The sequence below is a fragment of the Myotis lucifugus genome, unplaced genomic scaffold, assembly GCF_000147115.1.
Source record: "Myotis lucifugus unplaced genomic scaffold, Myoluc2.0 scaffold_207, whole genome shotgun sequence".
Lineage (NCBI taxonomy): Eukaryota > Metazoa > Chordata > Mammalia > Chiroptera > Vespertilionidae > Myotis > Myotis lucifugus.
In genome coordinates, this window is record NW_005871255.1 from 1,793,729 (window position 1) to 1,809,285 (window position 15,557).

General features: G+C 44.2%; 2 protein-coding genes across 2 annotated transcripts in view; one reads left to right on the forward strand and one right to left on the reverse strand.

The window, feature by feature from the left end:
* Positions 1–661: 661 nt before the first annotated feature.
* The window catches only part of HEATR4 (HEAT repeat containing 4), a 41,056-nt gene continuing 26,160 nt past the window's right edge, over positions 662–15,557 (reverse strand). The window contains exons 15-16 of the mRNA XM_023761326.1: positions 14,411–14,466; positions 662–923 (exon numbers count right to left, since the gene is read on the reverse strand). Coding sequence (XP_023617094.1) covers positions 765–923; positions 14,411–14,466 — 215 coding nt within the window. The 3' untranslated portion in view covers positions 662–764. The remainder of the gene's footprint in view (positions 924–14,410; positions 14,467–15,557) is intronic.
* On the forward strand, positions 12,309–14,769 carry RIOX1 (ribosomal oxygenase 1). Its single transcript, XM_023761327.1, has one exon. It carries the CDS (start codon positions 12,379–12,381, stop codon positions 14,281–14,283), a length of 1,905 nt encoding a protein of 634 aa, XP_023617095.1. The 5' UTR covers positions 12,309–12,378; the 3' UTR covers positions 14,284–14,769.

Sequence of the window (15,557 nt, forward strand, 5' to 3'; positions counted from 1 at the left end):
TACCTTGGTTGTGGACACATCCCCAGTAGAGGGTGTGCAGGAGGCAGCTGATCAATGTTTCTCTCTCACCGATGTTTCTGGCTCTCTATTCCTCTCCCTTTCTCTCTGTAAAAAAATCAATAAAATATATTTAAAAACCAAGTCTAGCCCTGCCAGTGTGGCTCAGTGGTTGGGCGTCGACCTGTGAATCAGGAGGTCACATTTGATTCCCGATCAGGGCATATGTCCGGTTTGTAGGCTTAATCCCCAGTGTGGGGCGTGCAGGAGGCAGCCGATCAATTATTCTCTCTCATCATTGATATTTCTATCTCTTTCTCCTTTTCCCTTCCTCTCTGAAATCAATAAAAAATATCTCTATATGTAAAAGGCTAATATGCAAAGTGTCCCTGTGGGAGTTGGACCGGGAAACCAGGAGTTCGATTGCTCCCTATGATGTGCACTGATCATAGAGGGTGGTGTGGAACAAAGGAAGGCCCCTCCTGGCAGCCTGAAGGCCCCTATCGGCCCTGATCGCTGGCCAGGCCTAGGGACCCTACCCGTGCACGAATTTCGTGCACTGGGCCTCTAGTATTTAATAAAAAAACAAGTCTACTATTAAATAGATATTTTTTATAAGCATAATGACAGATTATACAACATCAATGAAAGAATATGACTGGGTTCACTGCTACCTGTGTCTTGGAGCAAGAGAAGGGTTCATCCTAGAAATAATCACCTTTCCTTCCAAAGGAAGAGGATATGACCCTGGAAAAACCTTGTCTCAGCTAGAAATCTGCGCTGTCAGATCCAAATGGTCCCATTGCAATCCTTTTTTCCCAGGCGGTGCGTAGATCTTTGACAAGTGATGATTGATTTTTCCTTCTTGTGTTTAAGCTGAAGGCTGGACTCCGTGACCAGGGACCTGGTGTGCGAGATCTCACAGGCTGCAGAGAAATATTAACACATGAGTGCATAGGCAAAACATATGGTCTCATATGAATGTAGAGCCAAAGAGAATGTCTCTTCAGCCATGGTTTATCAAAATAGCTCTATGAACTACTATAATAAATATGAAAATAGAATCTATGTGGTTAAGACCTGCCTCCTTTGACCCAGTCAGGAGCCTCATGGGGAGAACACACCTGAATTGTCCACACAAGAAGGCTTGAGTATATATCTGTGTGGTGATCTTTGAGGTTAGCCTCTGTTTTCTATGTCTTTATTATTATGCAGAAGTAGCAGCAACTTTGAGACACTCTTGTAGCTATGACTAAAAAGCCTTATTCCTGGGATGTGTTGAGGAGGTGGATTCACTCAGGGTGAAGAGCCCCTGGGGACCCAGCACTGCTCTATTTCAACCCCACAAACCAATGTAGTGATGGCCAGGGTTGAGACTGTACCTATATTAAAGCTAGATTAAAGTATCCCCAGGAACCTAAATAGTTCTGATATCAAACAGATTTCTGCATTACTCCATGGAATAATAAGAGGATATCCTTAATGCCAAATGAATTCTTGGGTTAGGACAAAAATATGAATAGAATCCCATTTTCCATATGTCTAAATAGTTAAATGTTGTAAGTCAAGCTAACAAACTGTTGAGTAAAATACATTCTATCACCTACCTTGACAGGAGACGAGGCCTGCATTTGAAATGTTTAGATTCTTTGGAGCTCCTTATCAAAACTTAGCAGTGCAGGAAAACTGACCTGCAGCCCACCCATCTCTTTCTGTTCTCAGCTCCATTTCACACTGTGAGGACCTCACACATACACATGTAGAAACTTTGGACTGCATGCCCAAGTTATGTTCAGATACTGCTCCAAACAACTACTGTTTGCCACCCCTTGAGTCTAACGGTACACGCACTTGCAAAGGTGACCACCCTTGGGAAGACACGAGTCCACACAGCCCTAAAAATGGGCAGGGAATTCCAGAATCTTGGGTACCCAGTGTGTGTGGTCTATGAGGCAGGGTGTGGCCCTATAGACTCCTTGCTCTATGGGGAGGCATCTGTCCAGAGGTCAGAGCTGAGCCCTCCAAAGTTGAGGCCCCAGGACAGGAGTCCTCCTGCCTGTTCCAGTGTGTCACTGGTTCGCTTATTGCTAGTCGTCCTGACATAAGTTTGCCTCACAGAAAATCTACTACTGCCCATAGTACCCACCAAACTGGTGATGTGACATGAAGGTACAGGATAAGAATATGTCCTATGGTGCCCAACACTGAAGAATGTTGGTAATGGAGGAAAAACAAGGTTTGAAATGTATAGGACCAGAAGCTAGTTTATAGAAAATTCTTCTAATAATCAAATGTACAAAATTATAAAAGGATTGTTTTCACTTCATGCCTAATAAAAAGAAGTTCTCTCCTGATAATGCAGACTTATAAATGCACCATCCATTTTTTTTATTAGGAATCAAGCAAAATGGAATATATCAGATTGTGCACTTGTAGGAAACAAACCTATAGTGGTACTACAAACAGTGAGTTTGTCTTTGTGTATATGTATCTTCATTTTTTTGTTAAATAAATAGGAACATTTTTATTATGACACCTAAAGAATTTAATGGGATTATTTCTGATTTTTATACTTGATTATTCTTTAATTAATCTCAAAAGCCTAATTTCAGAAAGGAAGGGAGAGGGAGAAGGAGATAGAAACATCAATGATGAGAGAGAATCATTGATCAGCTGCCTCCTGCATGCCCCCTACTGGGGATCGAGCCCGCAAACCGGGTATGTGCCCTTGACTGGAATCGAACCCAGGACCCTTCAGTCCACAGACTGATGCTCTATCCACTGAGCCAAAATGGCTAGGGCCCAGATTTTGATATATGCCCACTCACACATTTGCAGAAAGAATACCATGCCTCTTATGGTATTTTTTTTTTTAACAGTACAGAGGTCTTTTATTTTTTTGCACTTGTCATGCCTTGAATTCATAGGGGATGGGTCCCAGTAGCTCAGGCTCCTTTCCACTGGTCCTCACAAAGTGCTTCTCTGGGTGGAGCAGGCTGGCGCTTCAGCTGAACCCAGGAACCTTTCTCTGTGGCTTCCTTCTTTTTCTGATCATTTTCCTTCACACGTTTCAGAAAGCTATCTCAGCTTTTAGAGTGCTTTATATGCTCAATATGTACATTAATTCTCTGGGCAAGAATCCTGCCCTTGTTTGTTTACAACAATGCCCACCGCAGGCTGGATAACTGCAGACTCCTCCAGTTCTGCCACGGTAACATTTGTGAGACATTCCTTTTGAACAGTGCCCATTCCTTTGATGTCTGCAATATCACCTTTCTTGTAGATTCACCTGTATGAGGCCAGAGGAACAGCTCCATGTTTTCTGAAAGGCCTAGAGAACCTATAGCGGGTGCCTCTCCTCTTTCCCTTTGGGTTAGTCATTTCGGCAAATTATTGGAAGATGGCGGTTCCAGTCAAAATAAGAAATAACATTTCTTATTTCACAAATAACATAATTTCAGCTACACATCATATTATGTTGTATTATAAATAATAAGAGCCAATCCATTATTTATTATCTTGTTTTTCATTGCTTTCAAAAAAATGAATAAATCAATTATAATGGACCATTTCATTTTAATTTTGACTTTCATAATGTATTCCTCTATTTATCAATTACTTCTATTACACTCTTTGAAAATTCAAGTCATGATAAAAAGTAAGTCTGACCTGAACACGAATGCTTGTTTGTAGCAGCTTTATTCATAATCACCAAAAACTAGAAGCAACCAAATGTCCTTCAATATGTGAGTGAAGTAACAAATTGTGGTACATTTAGACAATGGAATAGTGGTCAAAGACAAGAAATGAACTATCAAGCCACAAAAAGACATGGATGAACCTCTTTAAAGGCATACTGGTTGCTAAGTGACAGAGCCAGCCTGAAAAGGCTACACATAATGTATGACTTTAATTACATGACATTCTGGAAAATGCAAAACTATAGACATAATAAGAAGATTCGTGGTAATCTTAACGTCAAGTTCCTTTGTTGTTGTTTTTTTAAAAGGGAATTATATTGATTAAAAAAACAGAAGAGCTAGGCAAGCAATGCATTAGGGAAAGTGTAGTTTTAAAAAACACTCTATTTTTAATGGCACAAGTGATACATGTTCAATGTAGAAAGTCCAGAACATAAAAATAAACAAAGAAGAAAATAAAAATTACCTGGAATCCCACCATCTAAAGATAAACACTGTTGAATATTGCAGTGGAAAGACTCCTAAATTTTTTCAGTAATATGAATGGGTCTGTGTATGAGTGAATAGATATATACAGATACAAATCGACACACAAAGTACCCCAACTGGGATCCAACTGTAATATTTGTCTGTTTTTCCCACTCATGATATATTAGGAACATTATTCCATGTCCTTAAATTATATTCCTAAAAATGGTTATTAATAGCTGCTTTTGTAGTGAGAACTAAGTAGAGCCACAGGAAAAGTGATGAAATTAAAGATAAGTCAGGCTCCAAAAGGTACCTCCCAGTCACTACGGAAACTAGGAGACAAGGCAGCAACAATATTCTTCCAGGAAATCACAAAATGCTGAAAAAAATAAAGATGAGGTCACAGGAAAGACTAGGAGGAAGAGATATTTGTACAGGATGCGGAAGACAAATTTACAGCCTTCCTCTAGCTGAGCAGAATGTCCCTTGGCTTTGAGAGCAAACAGGGATAGCTCATCCCCCTCGTTCACTGCAGACTGTGTCCATTGTATATTGAAAACCAATCTCATTGAAAAGGCAATTAAAGCTCCTATTGACAAACTTGACCTGCCTTCTTCAGCATTTCCCCAGGGGACCGCATGTCAGAGCCCCATCAGCACACACACAGCCCCTCTGCTGTCCCTCCCTTCAGACACTGCAGCCCTAGACGAGGCCACAGGACTTGGAAGGAGAACAGTTGGTATCAGCCCCTACTCTGGCTCTTGGCCAGGTAACTTTGTACAGAGCAGTACCTCACACAATGGTTTTGTCTGATATCGGCCCCACTGACTCAACTTCCACGGGGCATATGCAAAAATAATCTAACCTCCCTATCCCACTCTGTCATGCTGCCCAATTCAAGAACTTCTCTGCCTTCCCGACTCCTGATTCCTCTGAAGTAGGCTAGTGACACCCAGTCATCATATAGGTAATACAGGGTTTTGTGCCATAATAATAAATTATTATTATAGCTACCATTTGTAAGTGTTTAGCTTTAAACCAGACTCTGTGCTAAGTGCCTTATGTGCATTATTTTATCTTTACAACAACCCTATAAAGAAGTAGGTTAAAAAAAAAAAAGAAAAAATAATAATAAACTTGTACTAAAATAGCACTTCCCAAATATCAACTGGCTAAAATACAAGTTTAAAAAGAAGAAGAAGCTAGGAATATATCCCAAGAAACCAGAAACACCAATCAGAAAGGATATATGCACCCATATGTTCATAGCAGCACAATTCACCATAGCTAAGATCTGGAAACAGCCTAAGTGCCCCATCAGTAGATGAATGGATTAGAAAATTTGTTACATCTACACGATGGAATACTATGCTGCTGTAAAAAAGAAGGAACTCTTACCATTTGCAACGGCATGGATGGAACTGGAGAGCATTATGCTAAGTGAAATAATCCAGTCAATGAAGGAAAAATACCACATGATCTCACTCATTCATGGATAATAAAGACCATCATAAACTTATGAACAAAAATAGATACAGAGGCAGAGCTGCCTCAAACAGATTGTCAAACTGCAGCGGGAAGGCCGGGGAGAGTAGGGGGGCAGAAGGAGGGGGGTAAGAGATTAACCAAAGGATTTATATGCATGCATATAAGCATAACCAATGGACATAAGATACTGGCGGGTAGGGGAGGCCAGGGGATTGTCAAGGGCGGGGGGGAAAAGGAGACATATGTAATACCCTTTGTAATATTTTAAGCAATAAAACAATTAAAAAAAGAAGAAGAAGAAGCAGTAGGTTCAATTTTTTTTTAAATATTTTTTATTGATTTTTTACAGAGAGGAAGGGAGAGAGATAGAGAGTTAGAAACATTGATGAGAGAGAAACATCGATCAGCTGCCTCCTGCACATCTCCCACTGGGGATGTGCCCGCAACCCAGGTACATGCCCTTGACTGGAATCGAACCCGGGACCCTTCAGTCCGCAGGCCGACGCTCTATCCACCCAGCCAAACAGGTTTAGGCTGTAGGTTCAATTTTTATTCTCATTTTACAGATGGGATTCCTGAGGCCTGAGAGAGTAACTTGACTGAGCTAATGCCATGTACTAGGAGTGGGAGGGACTCAATTCTGGTGGGTCTGCTTCCCAATAGACACTTTCTGTGCACCTTCTGTGTGAAAAGCAGTGTGTTAAAAGTAAGAGCAAAAAGCACAGGACATCCTTTCCTTGAAGGATTTTACAGTCTATGAAGTTTAGGAGAGACTATGACAAGTACACTATATACCAAAACAGGCACAATGTGCTAAATTCATGTGAAAGGGTCAAAGTTCTCTTGTGATTAGAGATGGGAGAGACTTTGGTGAGAAGATGGAATGTGAGATAGACTTAAATGAGGGTAGTGACAAAAGATGATTGGGAGACAGCATTTAGGGGAACAGCATGAATAAATGTGTGAAGGAGAACATAGGCAAGGAACAGCAAATAGTCTAACTTGCAGAAGTAATGTTTAGCAGAGTTGTCAAGGCTGATAAGGCTGTCGCACTATGTGACTTTAGCATCTAGCTGAAGGGCTTGGATTGGTCGATGGGGAACACAGATGGGTTTTGAGTAGGGCAATGGCACATTTGGGGCCACAACTTGAGAAAATTGACATTGTAGCTACCTATGTTACAAATGGACTAGGGAGAGACTAAAGTTAGAGACTGGTTGGAGGCTACTTATATTGTGAACGAAAAGGGGCTACATAATAAACTTGGCAAGCAGGGGATTAGGTGGGAGGCACATGGCAGGCCTAACAAGCTCAGTGACCAAAAGTACCTACACAGGATGTTCTGATCATAAATTTCTAACTGGGCATGTCATGTCCCAGGCCTAAAGCTTCCTTAGCAAAGATCAACCTTCACCTTAAGTGAGCTCTGTCCATTTTTCTTATGCATCTAGGATAACATACTTTTGAAAGGACAGAGTAATTTTCTTTCATTTAAAAACAAAACAAAACACATTGGCCTGGCTGGCGTGGCTCAGTGTTGAGCATCAACCTATGAACCAGGAGATCACAGTTAGATTTCTGGTCAGGGCAATGCCCCAGTTGCGGGCTTGATCCCTGGTACAGGGCGTGCAGGAGGCAGCCAATCAATGATTCTCTCTCATCATTGATGTTTCTATCTCTCTCTTCTTCTCCCTTCCTTTCTAAAATCAATAAAAATATATTTTAAAAACACATTATAGTCTTTCTTCTGCCTCCTTAGTCTACGACCAATGTGATGAAAAAGGATGAAAATAGCTGCACTAGATGTTATACGATTCCCTTCCCCCTCTCCACCCCACAAGCAAAGTGCTCCTTCTGGAGGTAAAATCGCCTTCAATTGAGGACTACTGTAATAGACCATGTGAGAAATAAAAAGAGTGGACATGGCATATGGTAGGGATAAAATCTAAAAGGTTCGCCAAGTGTTTAGATAGGAATGTGACTGAGGAAGAGGATTGAAAGATCAAACAGAGCCCGGCTGGTATGGCTCAATGGTTGAGCATCAACCTATGAACCAGGAGCTCAGAGTTAGATTCTCTCTCTGTCTCTCCCTTGCTCTCTGAAATCAATAAGAAAATATTTTTAAAACAGATAAAAAGATCAACCAGAACCACAGGACATGCCCTAGAGGCCATGCAGTCTAATCTGCTCATAACTGCTTGTAACATTGTAAACTTCAGAGGGAATTCAGTAAAACCTACTAATAATCACAAAAATCATCTTGCTCTTTGATTCAGAAATTCCATTCCTAGGAATTTATCTAAAAAAATTAAAATGAAGATAATCTATGTACAAAACAACAGTAATTACATGAAGATAGTGACTATGTTGTTATTAACAATTAAACTGTCATGCCTATCACAGTGCCTGTAAACAAGAGATCCACATTTAAAAGGTTGATTTAAGTAGTACGCATTCCCTGTAAATTTTGGAGATTAAACCCTTATCGGAGATATCGTTGGCAAATATGTTCTCCCATGCAGTGGGCTTTCTTGTTTTGTTGATGGTCTCTTTTGCTGTGCAGAAGCTTTTTATTTTGATGTTGTCCCATTTGTTTATTTTCTCCTTAGTTTCCATTGCCCTAGGAGCTCTATCGATAAAGATATTGCTACCACAAATGTCTGCTACTTTGCTGCCTATAGCTTCTTCTAAGATTTTTATGGTTTCCCGTCTTACATTTAAGTCCTTTATCCATTTTGAGTTTATTTTTGTGTATGATGTAAGTTGGTGATCTAGTTTCATTTTTTTGCATGTATCTGTCCAATTTTCCCAACACCATTTATTGAAGAGACTATCTTGACTCCATTGTATGCTGTTGCCTCCTTTGTCAAATATTAATTGAGCATAATGGCTTGGGTCGATTTCTGGATTCTCTGTTCTGTTCCATTGGTCTATATATCTGTTCTTGTGCCAGAACCAGGCAGTTTTGAGAACAGTGGCTTTGTAGTATAGCTTGATATCTGGTATTGTGACCCCTCCAACTTTGTTCTTCTTTCTTAAGATTGCTGCAGCTATTTGAGGTCTTTTTTTTATTCCAGATGAATTTTTGGAGAGTTTGTTCTAGGTCTTTGAAATATGCTGTTGGTATTTTAATGGGGATTGCATTGAATCTATAGATTGATTTGGGTAGTATTGACATTTTAATGATGTTGATTCTACCAATCCATGAACATGGTATATTTTTCCATTTGTTTATGTCTTCCTTTATCTCTTTCTTCAGCTTCCTGTAATTTTCTGAGTACAGGACCTTTACCTCCTTGGTTAAATTTATTCCTAGAGCCCTGACCAGTTTGGCTCAGTGGCTAGAGCGTCGGCCTGTGGATTGAAGAGTCCCAGGTTTGATTCCGGTCAAGGGCATGTACCTTGGTTGTAGGCACATTCCCAGTAGGGGGTATGCAGGAGGCAGCTGACCGATGTTTCTCTCTCATGGATGTTTCTAACTCTCTATCCCTCTCCCTTCCTCTCTGTAAAAAATCAATAAAATATATTTTTAAAAAATTTATTCCTAGGTATCTTAACTTACTACTTAACAAAAGGAAGATAAACAATCTAATAAAAAAAATGGCAAAGGACCTAACTAGACCCTTTTTAAAAGAGGACATACAGAAGGCCAAGAGACATATGAAAACATGCTCAAAGTCACTACTCAACCAAGAGATGCAAATCAAAATGGCAGTGAGGTACCATCTCACACCTGTCAGAATGGCTATCATCAACAAAGCAACAAACAAGACAAGTGCTGTTGAGAATGAGGAGAAAAAGAAACCCTCGTGCACTGCTGGTGGGATGCAGGCTGGTGCAGCCACTGTGGAAAACAGTATGGAGTTTCCTCAAAAAATTAAAAATGGAACTCCCATTTGACCCAGGAATCCCACTTCTAGGAATATATCCCAAGAAAACAGAAACACCAATCAGAAAGGATATATGCACCCCTATGTTCATAGCAGCACAATTTACAATAGCTAAGATTTGGAAACAGCCTAAGTGCCCATCAGCAGATGAGTAGATTAGAAAACTGTGGTACATCTACACAATGGAATATTACGCTGCTGTAAAAAAAAGAAGACATTCTTACCATTTGCAAAAGCATGGATGGAACTGGAGAGCATTATGCTAAGCAAAATAAGCCAGTCAGAGAAAGATAAATATCACATGATATCACTCATATGTGGGATATAATGATCAACATAAACTGATGAACAAAAATAGAACCAGAGTCATAGAAGCATAGAGCAGACTGTCCGACCTATGAGAGAAGGCAGGGGGCATGGGGATAAGAGATCAACAAAGGACTTGGATGCATGCATATGAGCATAACCAATGGACACAGACAGTAGGAGGGTGAGGGCATGTGCTGGGGGGTGGGAGCGGCTGGGGAGAGGTCAATGGGGGGAAAAGGAGACTTATGTAATACTTTAAACAATAAAGAATTTTTTTATTTTTTTTTATTGCTTAAAGCATTACAAAGGGTATTACATATGTGTCCTTCCCCCCCCCCCCCCGCCCTTGAGAATACCCCGGCTTGCCCTACCCCCCAGTGTCTTATGTCCATTGGTTATGCTCATATGCATGCATACAAGCCCTTCAGTTGATCTCTTAACCCCCTCCCTCCTTAAACAATAAAGAATTTTTTTTAAAATATATTTTATTGATTTTTACAGAGAGGAAGGGAGAGAGATAGAGAGTTAGAAACATCGATGAGAGAGAAACATCGATCAGCTGCCTCCTGCACATCTCCTACTGGGGATGTGCCCGCAACCCAGGTACATGCCCTTGACTGGAATCGAACCTGGGACCCTTCAGTCCGCAGGCCGACGCTCTATCCACTGAGCCAAACCGGTTTCGGCAATAAAGAATTTTTAAAAAAGAGGTTAATATAAGATTCAGAGATGAGATTGAGGATTCTGGAGAGAGAAGCTGTAGCTAATGAAACAAAATCCCAAAGCAGGTGGGAAGGGCAGATAACAAGAATGCAAATAGAGCGCTGGCCAGTGTGGTTCAGTTGATTGAGCCTTGTTTCTTGTACCAAGAGGTGGCCTTTGGATTCCCCTGTTGGGGCTCCATCCCCAATAGGGGGGCGTGCAGGAGACAGCCCATAGATGTTTCTCTCTCATTGATGTTTCTCTTTCCCTTTCCCTTCCTCTCTCTCTAAGTCAATAAAAAATATATTTAAAAAGAAAAAAAGAAGAATGCAAGTCGTAACTCCTTTTTCAGAGAGAAGGCAACAACCAGGAGAATTTGTAATGGAGAAAGTGCAAAGAGAAGTTGGGTGGAGGAATTTACAGAGGGCTTCAATTAATCACATCACCTGCAGAGTAAAGACCAGAACCACCCAAGGTTTAAACAAAAATCTCAAAGCTTGCCTGGGGATATTTCTTGGAAACAAGATTTATTCACTTTCTGTGAAAAACTGCTCTGGAACATGCTGTTCAGAAATGAGGACTCCTGGGACATGCAATATGCAGAGACTAGAAAGAATAAGGAGTTACGTAGTCAACTTTCTTTCTACTGAAGTCCCTAGCAACTTGATTTTTAAATTGCCCTCTAGCCCTGGTCGGAGTGGCTCAGTTGGTAGGAGCATTGTCCCATGCACCAGAAAGTCTCGGGCTAATTCCTGGTCAGGGCACATGCATAGGTTATGGGTATGATCCCCAGCAGGTTCAAGAGGCAACCGATCCATGTAGTTCTCACATTGATGTTTCTCTCTCCTTCTCTTCCTCCATTTCTAAATCAATAAAAAAATTAAAATAATTATAAATAAGTAAATAAATTGTCCTCTAGCTCTGAGCATCTACCCACAGACCAACGGGTCTGGGGGCTTCGATTCCGGGTCAAGGGCAGGTACCTGGGTTGCGGGCTAGTCCCCAGCCCCTGTCAGGGAGTGTGCAGAAGGCAATCAAACCAGGAGGCAACAAATGGATTTGTCTCTCTTACATTGGTGTTTCTTTCCCCCTCCCTTCCCTCCACTCTCTAAAAAAATAAAAATAAAATAAAATAAAATAAAAATCAATGGAAAAAATATCCTCCGGTGAGGATTACAAAAACAAAAAAAACAAATACTTAAAACAATTGCCCTCTAAATATGAAATCCCTGTTAATTTGGCAGAGACTCCTCGGTTCTAGTGTGAAGCCACGCATTTCAATTAAAGTACTGTTTTGCTAAGTGAAATAAGCAAGCCAGAGAAAAACAAGTATATGATTTCACTTATATGTGGAATCTGATGGACAAAATAGAAATAGACTCGTAGAGACAGAGAACAGACTGATAGCTGTCAGAGGGGAAGGGCGTTCGGGGTTGGGAGACTGGGTGAAAAGGGTGGCGGGATCAAGCAAAAAAACCCAAAAAACAAAAAGGAAATCCTCCTGACAACCATATGGTGATTACCAGACGAGAGGGAAAAAGGGGTGGGGGAAGGTAGAAGAGTGTAAGGGGGAATAAATGGAGAAGGAAGGGGATTTTACTTGGCGTGGTGAATACACAATGCAACATATTGTTGTTGTATTATAGAATTGTAAAAATAAATGAAGGTTCATACAGTGACCAGAAGGCGCTGAGTGGCATAGTGGGCGTGGCCTACGAGGGGGCTGGAGGCCCGCCCCCTTCCCACAGTACACCGCGGCGGCGACCAACCCAGCGTGCGCCTCCCTCTCGCTGGCTCCGGGCTCGGAGGAGAGTGCGACCATGGACGGGCTCCGGGCTAGTGCGGGTTTGCTGAGGCGCGGGCGGTTGAGACGCCGGCGCCAGCCACAGTCACACAGCGGGTCGGTGCTGGTCCTGCCCCTGAGGCCCAGGAAAATCCGCAGGCAGCTCAGGAGAAGTGCTGCGTCCCGCATGGCGGCGCTGAGGGCCCAGACGCTGCCCAGCGAAGACTCGGAGGACTCGCGGGTGGAATCGACCGTGGACGGTCCCAGGGACCCGCCGCCTGGAGGGGCGACGGCCACCCCGGATGCGGCCCGGCGAGAGCCGTACGGCCACCTGGGCCCTGCCGAGCTGCTGGAGGCCTCGCCCGCGGCCCGCTCCCTGCAGACCCCGCCGGCGCGTTTGGTGGAGGCGCAGACCCCGCCGGCGCGCCTGGTGCCCGCTTCGGCGCCGCCCTCGCGCCTGGTGGAGACCTCGGCCCTGCTGTGCTCGGCCCAGCACTTGGCGGCCGCGGCCCCCGCGACGCTGTCGGGGTCGCAGGTGGGTAGCACGGGCGGGGAGCCAGCCTGGGACTCTCCATTGCGGCGCGTCTTGGCCGAGCTGAACCGCATCCCCAGCAGCCGGCGGCGGGCAGCACGCCTCTTCGAATGGCTCATTGCGCCCATGCCACCCGATCATTTCTACCGGCGCCTGTGGGAGCGGGAGGCGGTGCTGGTGCGGCGGCAGGACCACACCTACTACCAGGGTCTTTTTTCTACCGCCGACCTGGATGCCATGCTGCGCAACGAGGAGGTGCAGTTTGGGCAGCACCTGGACGCCGCGCGCTACCTCGACGGGCGGCGCGAGACCTTGAATCCGCCGGGCCGGGCCCTGCCCGCTGCCGCGTGGTCCCTGTACCAGGCCGGCTGCTCCCTGCGCCTCCTTTGTCCCCAGGCCTTCTCGACCACCGTGTGGCAGTTTTTGGCTGTGCTCCAGGAGCAGTTTGGAAGCATGGCGGGCTCCAACGTTTACCTCACGCCCCCCAACTCGCAGGGCTTTGCCCCCCACTACGACGACATCGAGGCGTTTGTGCTGCAGCTGGAAGGTCGGAAACTCTGGCGTGTCTACCGACCCCGGGTCCCGACTGAGGAATTGGCCCTGACGTCCAGCCCCAACTTCAGCCAGGAAGACCTTGGTGAGCCGGTGCTGCAGACCGTGCTGGAACCTGGAGATTTGCTCTATTTTCCTCGGGGCTTCATTCACCAAGCCGAATGCCAGGATGGGGTGCACTCTCTCCACCTCACCTTGTCCACGTACCAGCGCAATACCTGGGGTGACTTCTTGGAGGCTGTACTGCCTCTGGCGGTGCAGGCTGCCATGGAGGAAAATGTGGAGTTTCGTAGGGGACTGCCCCGAGACTTCATGGATTACATGGGGGCCCAGCATTCGGATTCTAAGGATCCTCGAAGAACTGCTTTCATGGAGAAGGTGCGGGTCTTGGTTGCCCGCTTGGGACACTTTGCTCCTGTTGATGCTGTGGCTGACCAGCGAGCCAAAGACTTCATCCACGATTCTCTGCCTCCCGTGCTAACTGACAGGGAGAGGGCACTAAGTGTTTACGGGCTCCCAATTCGCTGGGAGGCAGGAGAGCCTGTGAACGTAGGAGCCCAGTTGACAACAGAAACAGAAGTGCACATGCTTCAGGATGGGATAGCCCGGCTGTTGGGCGAGGGAGGCCATTTGTTTCTCTATTACACGGTGGAAAACTCCCGTGTTTATCACCTGGAAGAGCCCAAGTGCTTGGAGATATTGCCCCAGCAAGCTGATGCCATGGAACTCTTACTCCGCTCCTACCCCGAGTTTGTGAGAGTAGGGGACCTGCCCTGTGACAGTGTGGAGGACCAGCTTTCCTTGGCCACCATGTTATATGATAAGGGGTTGCTGCTCACCAAGATGCCTCTTAGCTGAACTAGTTTCTCGCTGATTGCTGGAAACAAGGCAGTAGTGATGACTCTTTCCTACCACCACCACCTTGTTCTGGAGGGGAAAAAACTCACGTTCTTACCTTGATAACCATCACTGTGCTCACACTTACCTTTAGGCCTGCTGCAGTGTCAAAAAACTCAGAGGATGTTTTAGGAACCACCACATCTAGGCACAGAAATGAAAGCAGAAGTTGGAGGTGGAAAAAAGCTATTTCTGCCCAAGTAACCTTGATCCCTGATCATTTCAGAATACGAACTTAATCATCCTCCTCAGGCTTCAGTGTACTGTGTAGCACTTGCTGTCGTTCTGCTTGAGACATTAGAAGTTTTTATTTGGAATTGCTTTGCATCCTTAATTTGAGTTCTCATTCATCAGTTTGGGGGAGGGTTGGGGTTAGTATCCTGTTTGTTATTGTGCGTTTGTATGAATTTTAAAAGTTATTAAAGTGCCAAAGCATGTTTCCCTTTTCTAAGGCTAGATTATTATGTGGCATGGTTTGAAGGAATGTTGGAGGGGGGGAGGAAGATGGGGACAATCTATAATGGCCTAGGTCAGTGGTCGGCAAACTGCGGCTTGCGAGCCATATGGGGCTCTTTGGCCCCTTGAGTGTGGCTCTTGCACAAAATACCACATGCGGGCGCGCACGTACAGTACGATTGAAACTTCGTGGCCCAGGCGCAGAAGTCGGTATTTTGTGGAAGAGCCACACTCAAGGGGCCAAAGAGCCGCATGTGGCTCACGAGCCGCAGTTTGCCGACTACTGGAGGTGAAAGGTAACTTTGGTAGTTGTAGGATTGGGGCCAATTCTATAACTTTGGGGGTAATTTCATTTTAATCATGCTACTTGAACCCCCAACAGCACAATCATATTAGAAAAGTTATGATATATTATCTTTTTGGGAGTATGTTTTTGCTCAGTGCTTGTTTGCATCAGTGGCTGGCACTGTCTCCTAGTTATGATATCATAGGTTTTAGTAAACCAGCTTGTAGTGAGCTGGCCCTGAGGGAAGCTGGTGTTCAAGTTACTTTCCACTCTCATTTTTTTTCTGGCAGTTGGAAGAAACTTCCCCATATCTGGCAAGTGAATATTCTCATGTTGGTGGAAAAGAGCCTGGTGTACCAGAGAGAGCATTGGACTTGGAACCAGAAGACCTGGGTTTGGGGTGGTGGCTGGTAGGCAGCTGGCTGAATGACCTGAGGCTGCTGCTACGCCTGGGCACACAGATTTTGTAAGTATATATTGGTCCAGATTGGTG

Excerpts from the sequence above, each read along its gene's own strand:
- RIOX1 (XM_023761327.1), top strand. The coding sequence starts at position 12,379 with ATGGACGGGCTCCGGGCTAGTGCGGGTTTGCTGAGGCGCGGGCGGTTG.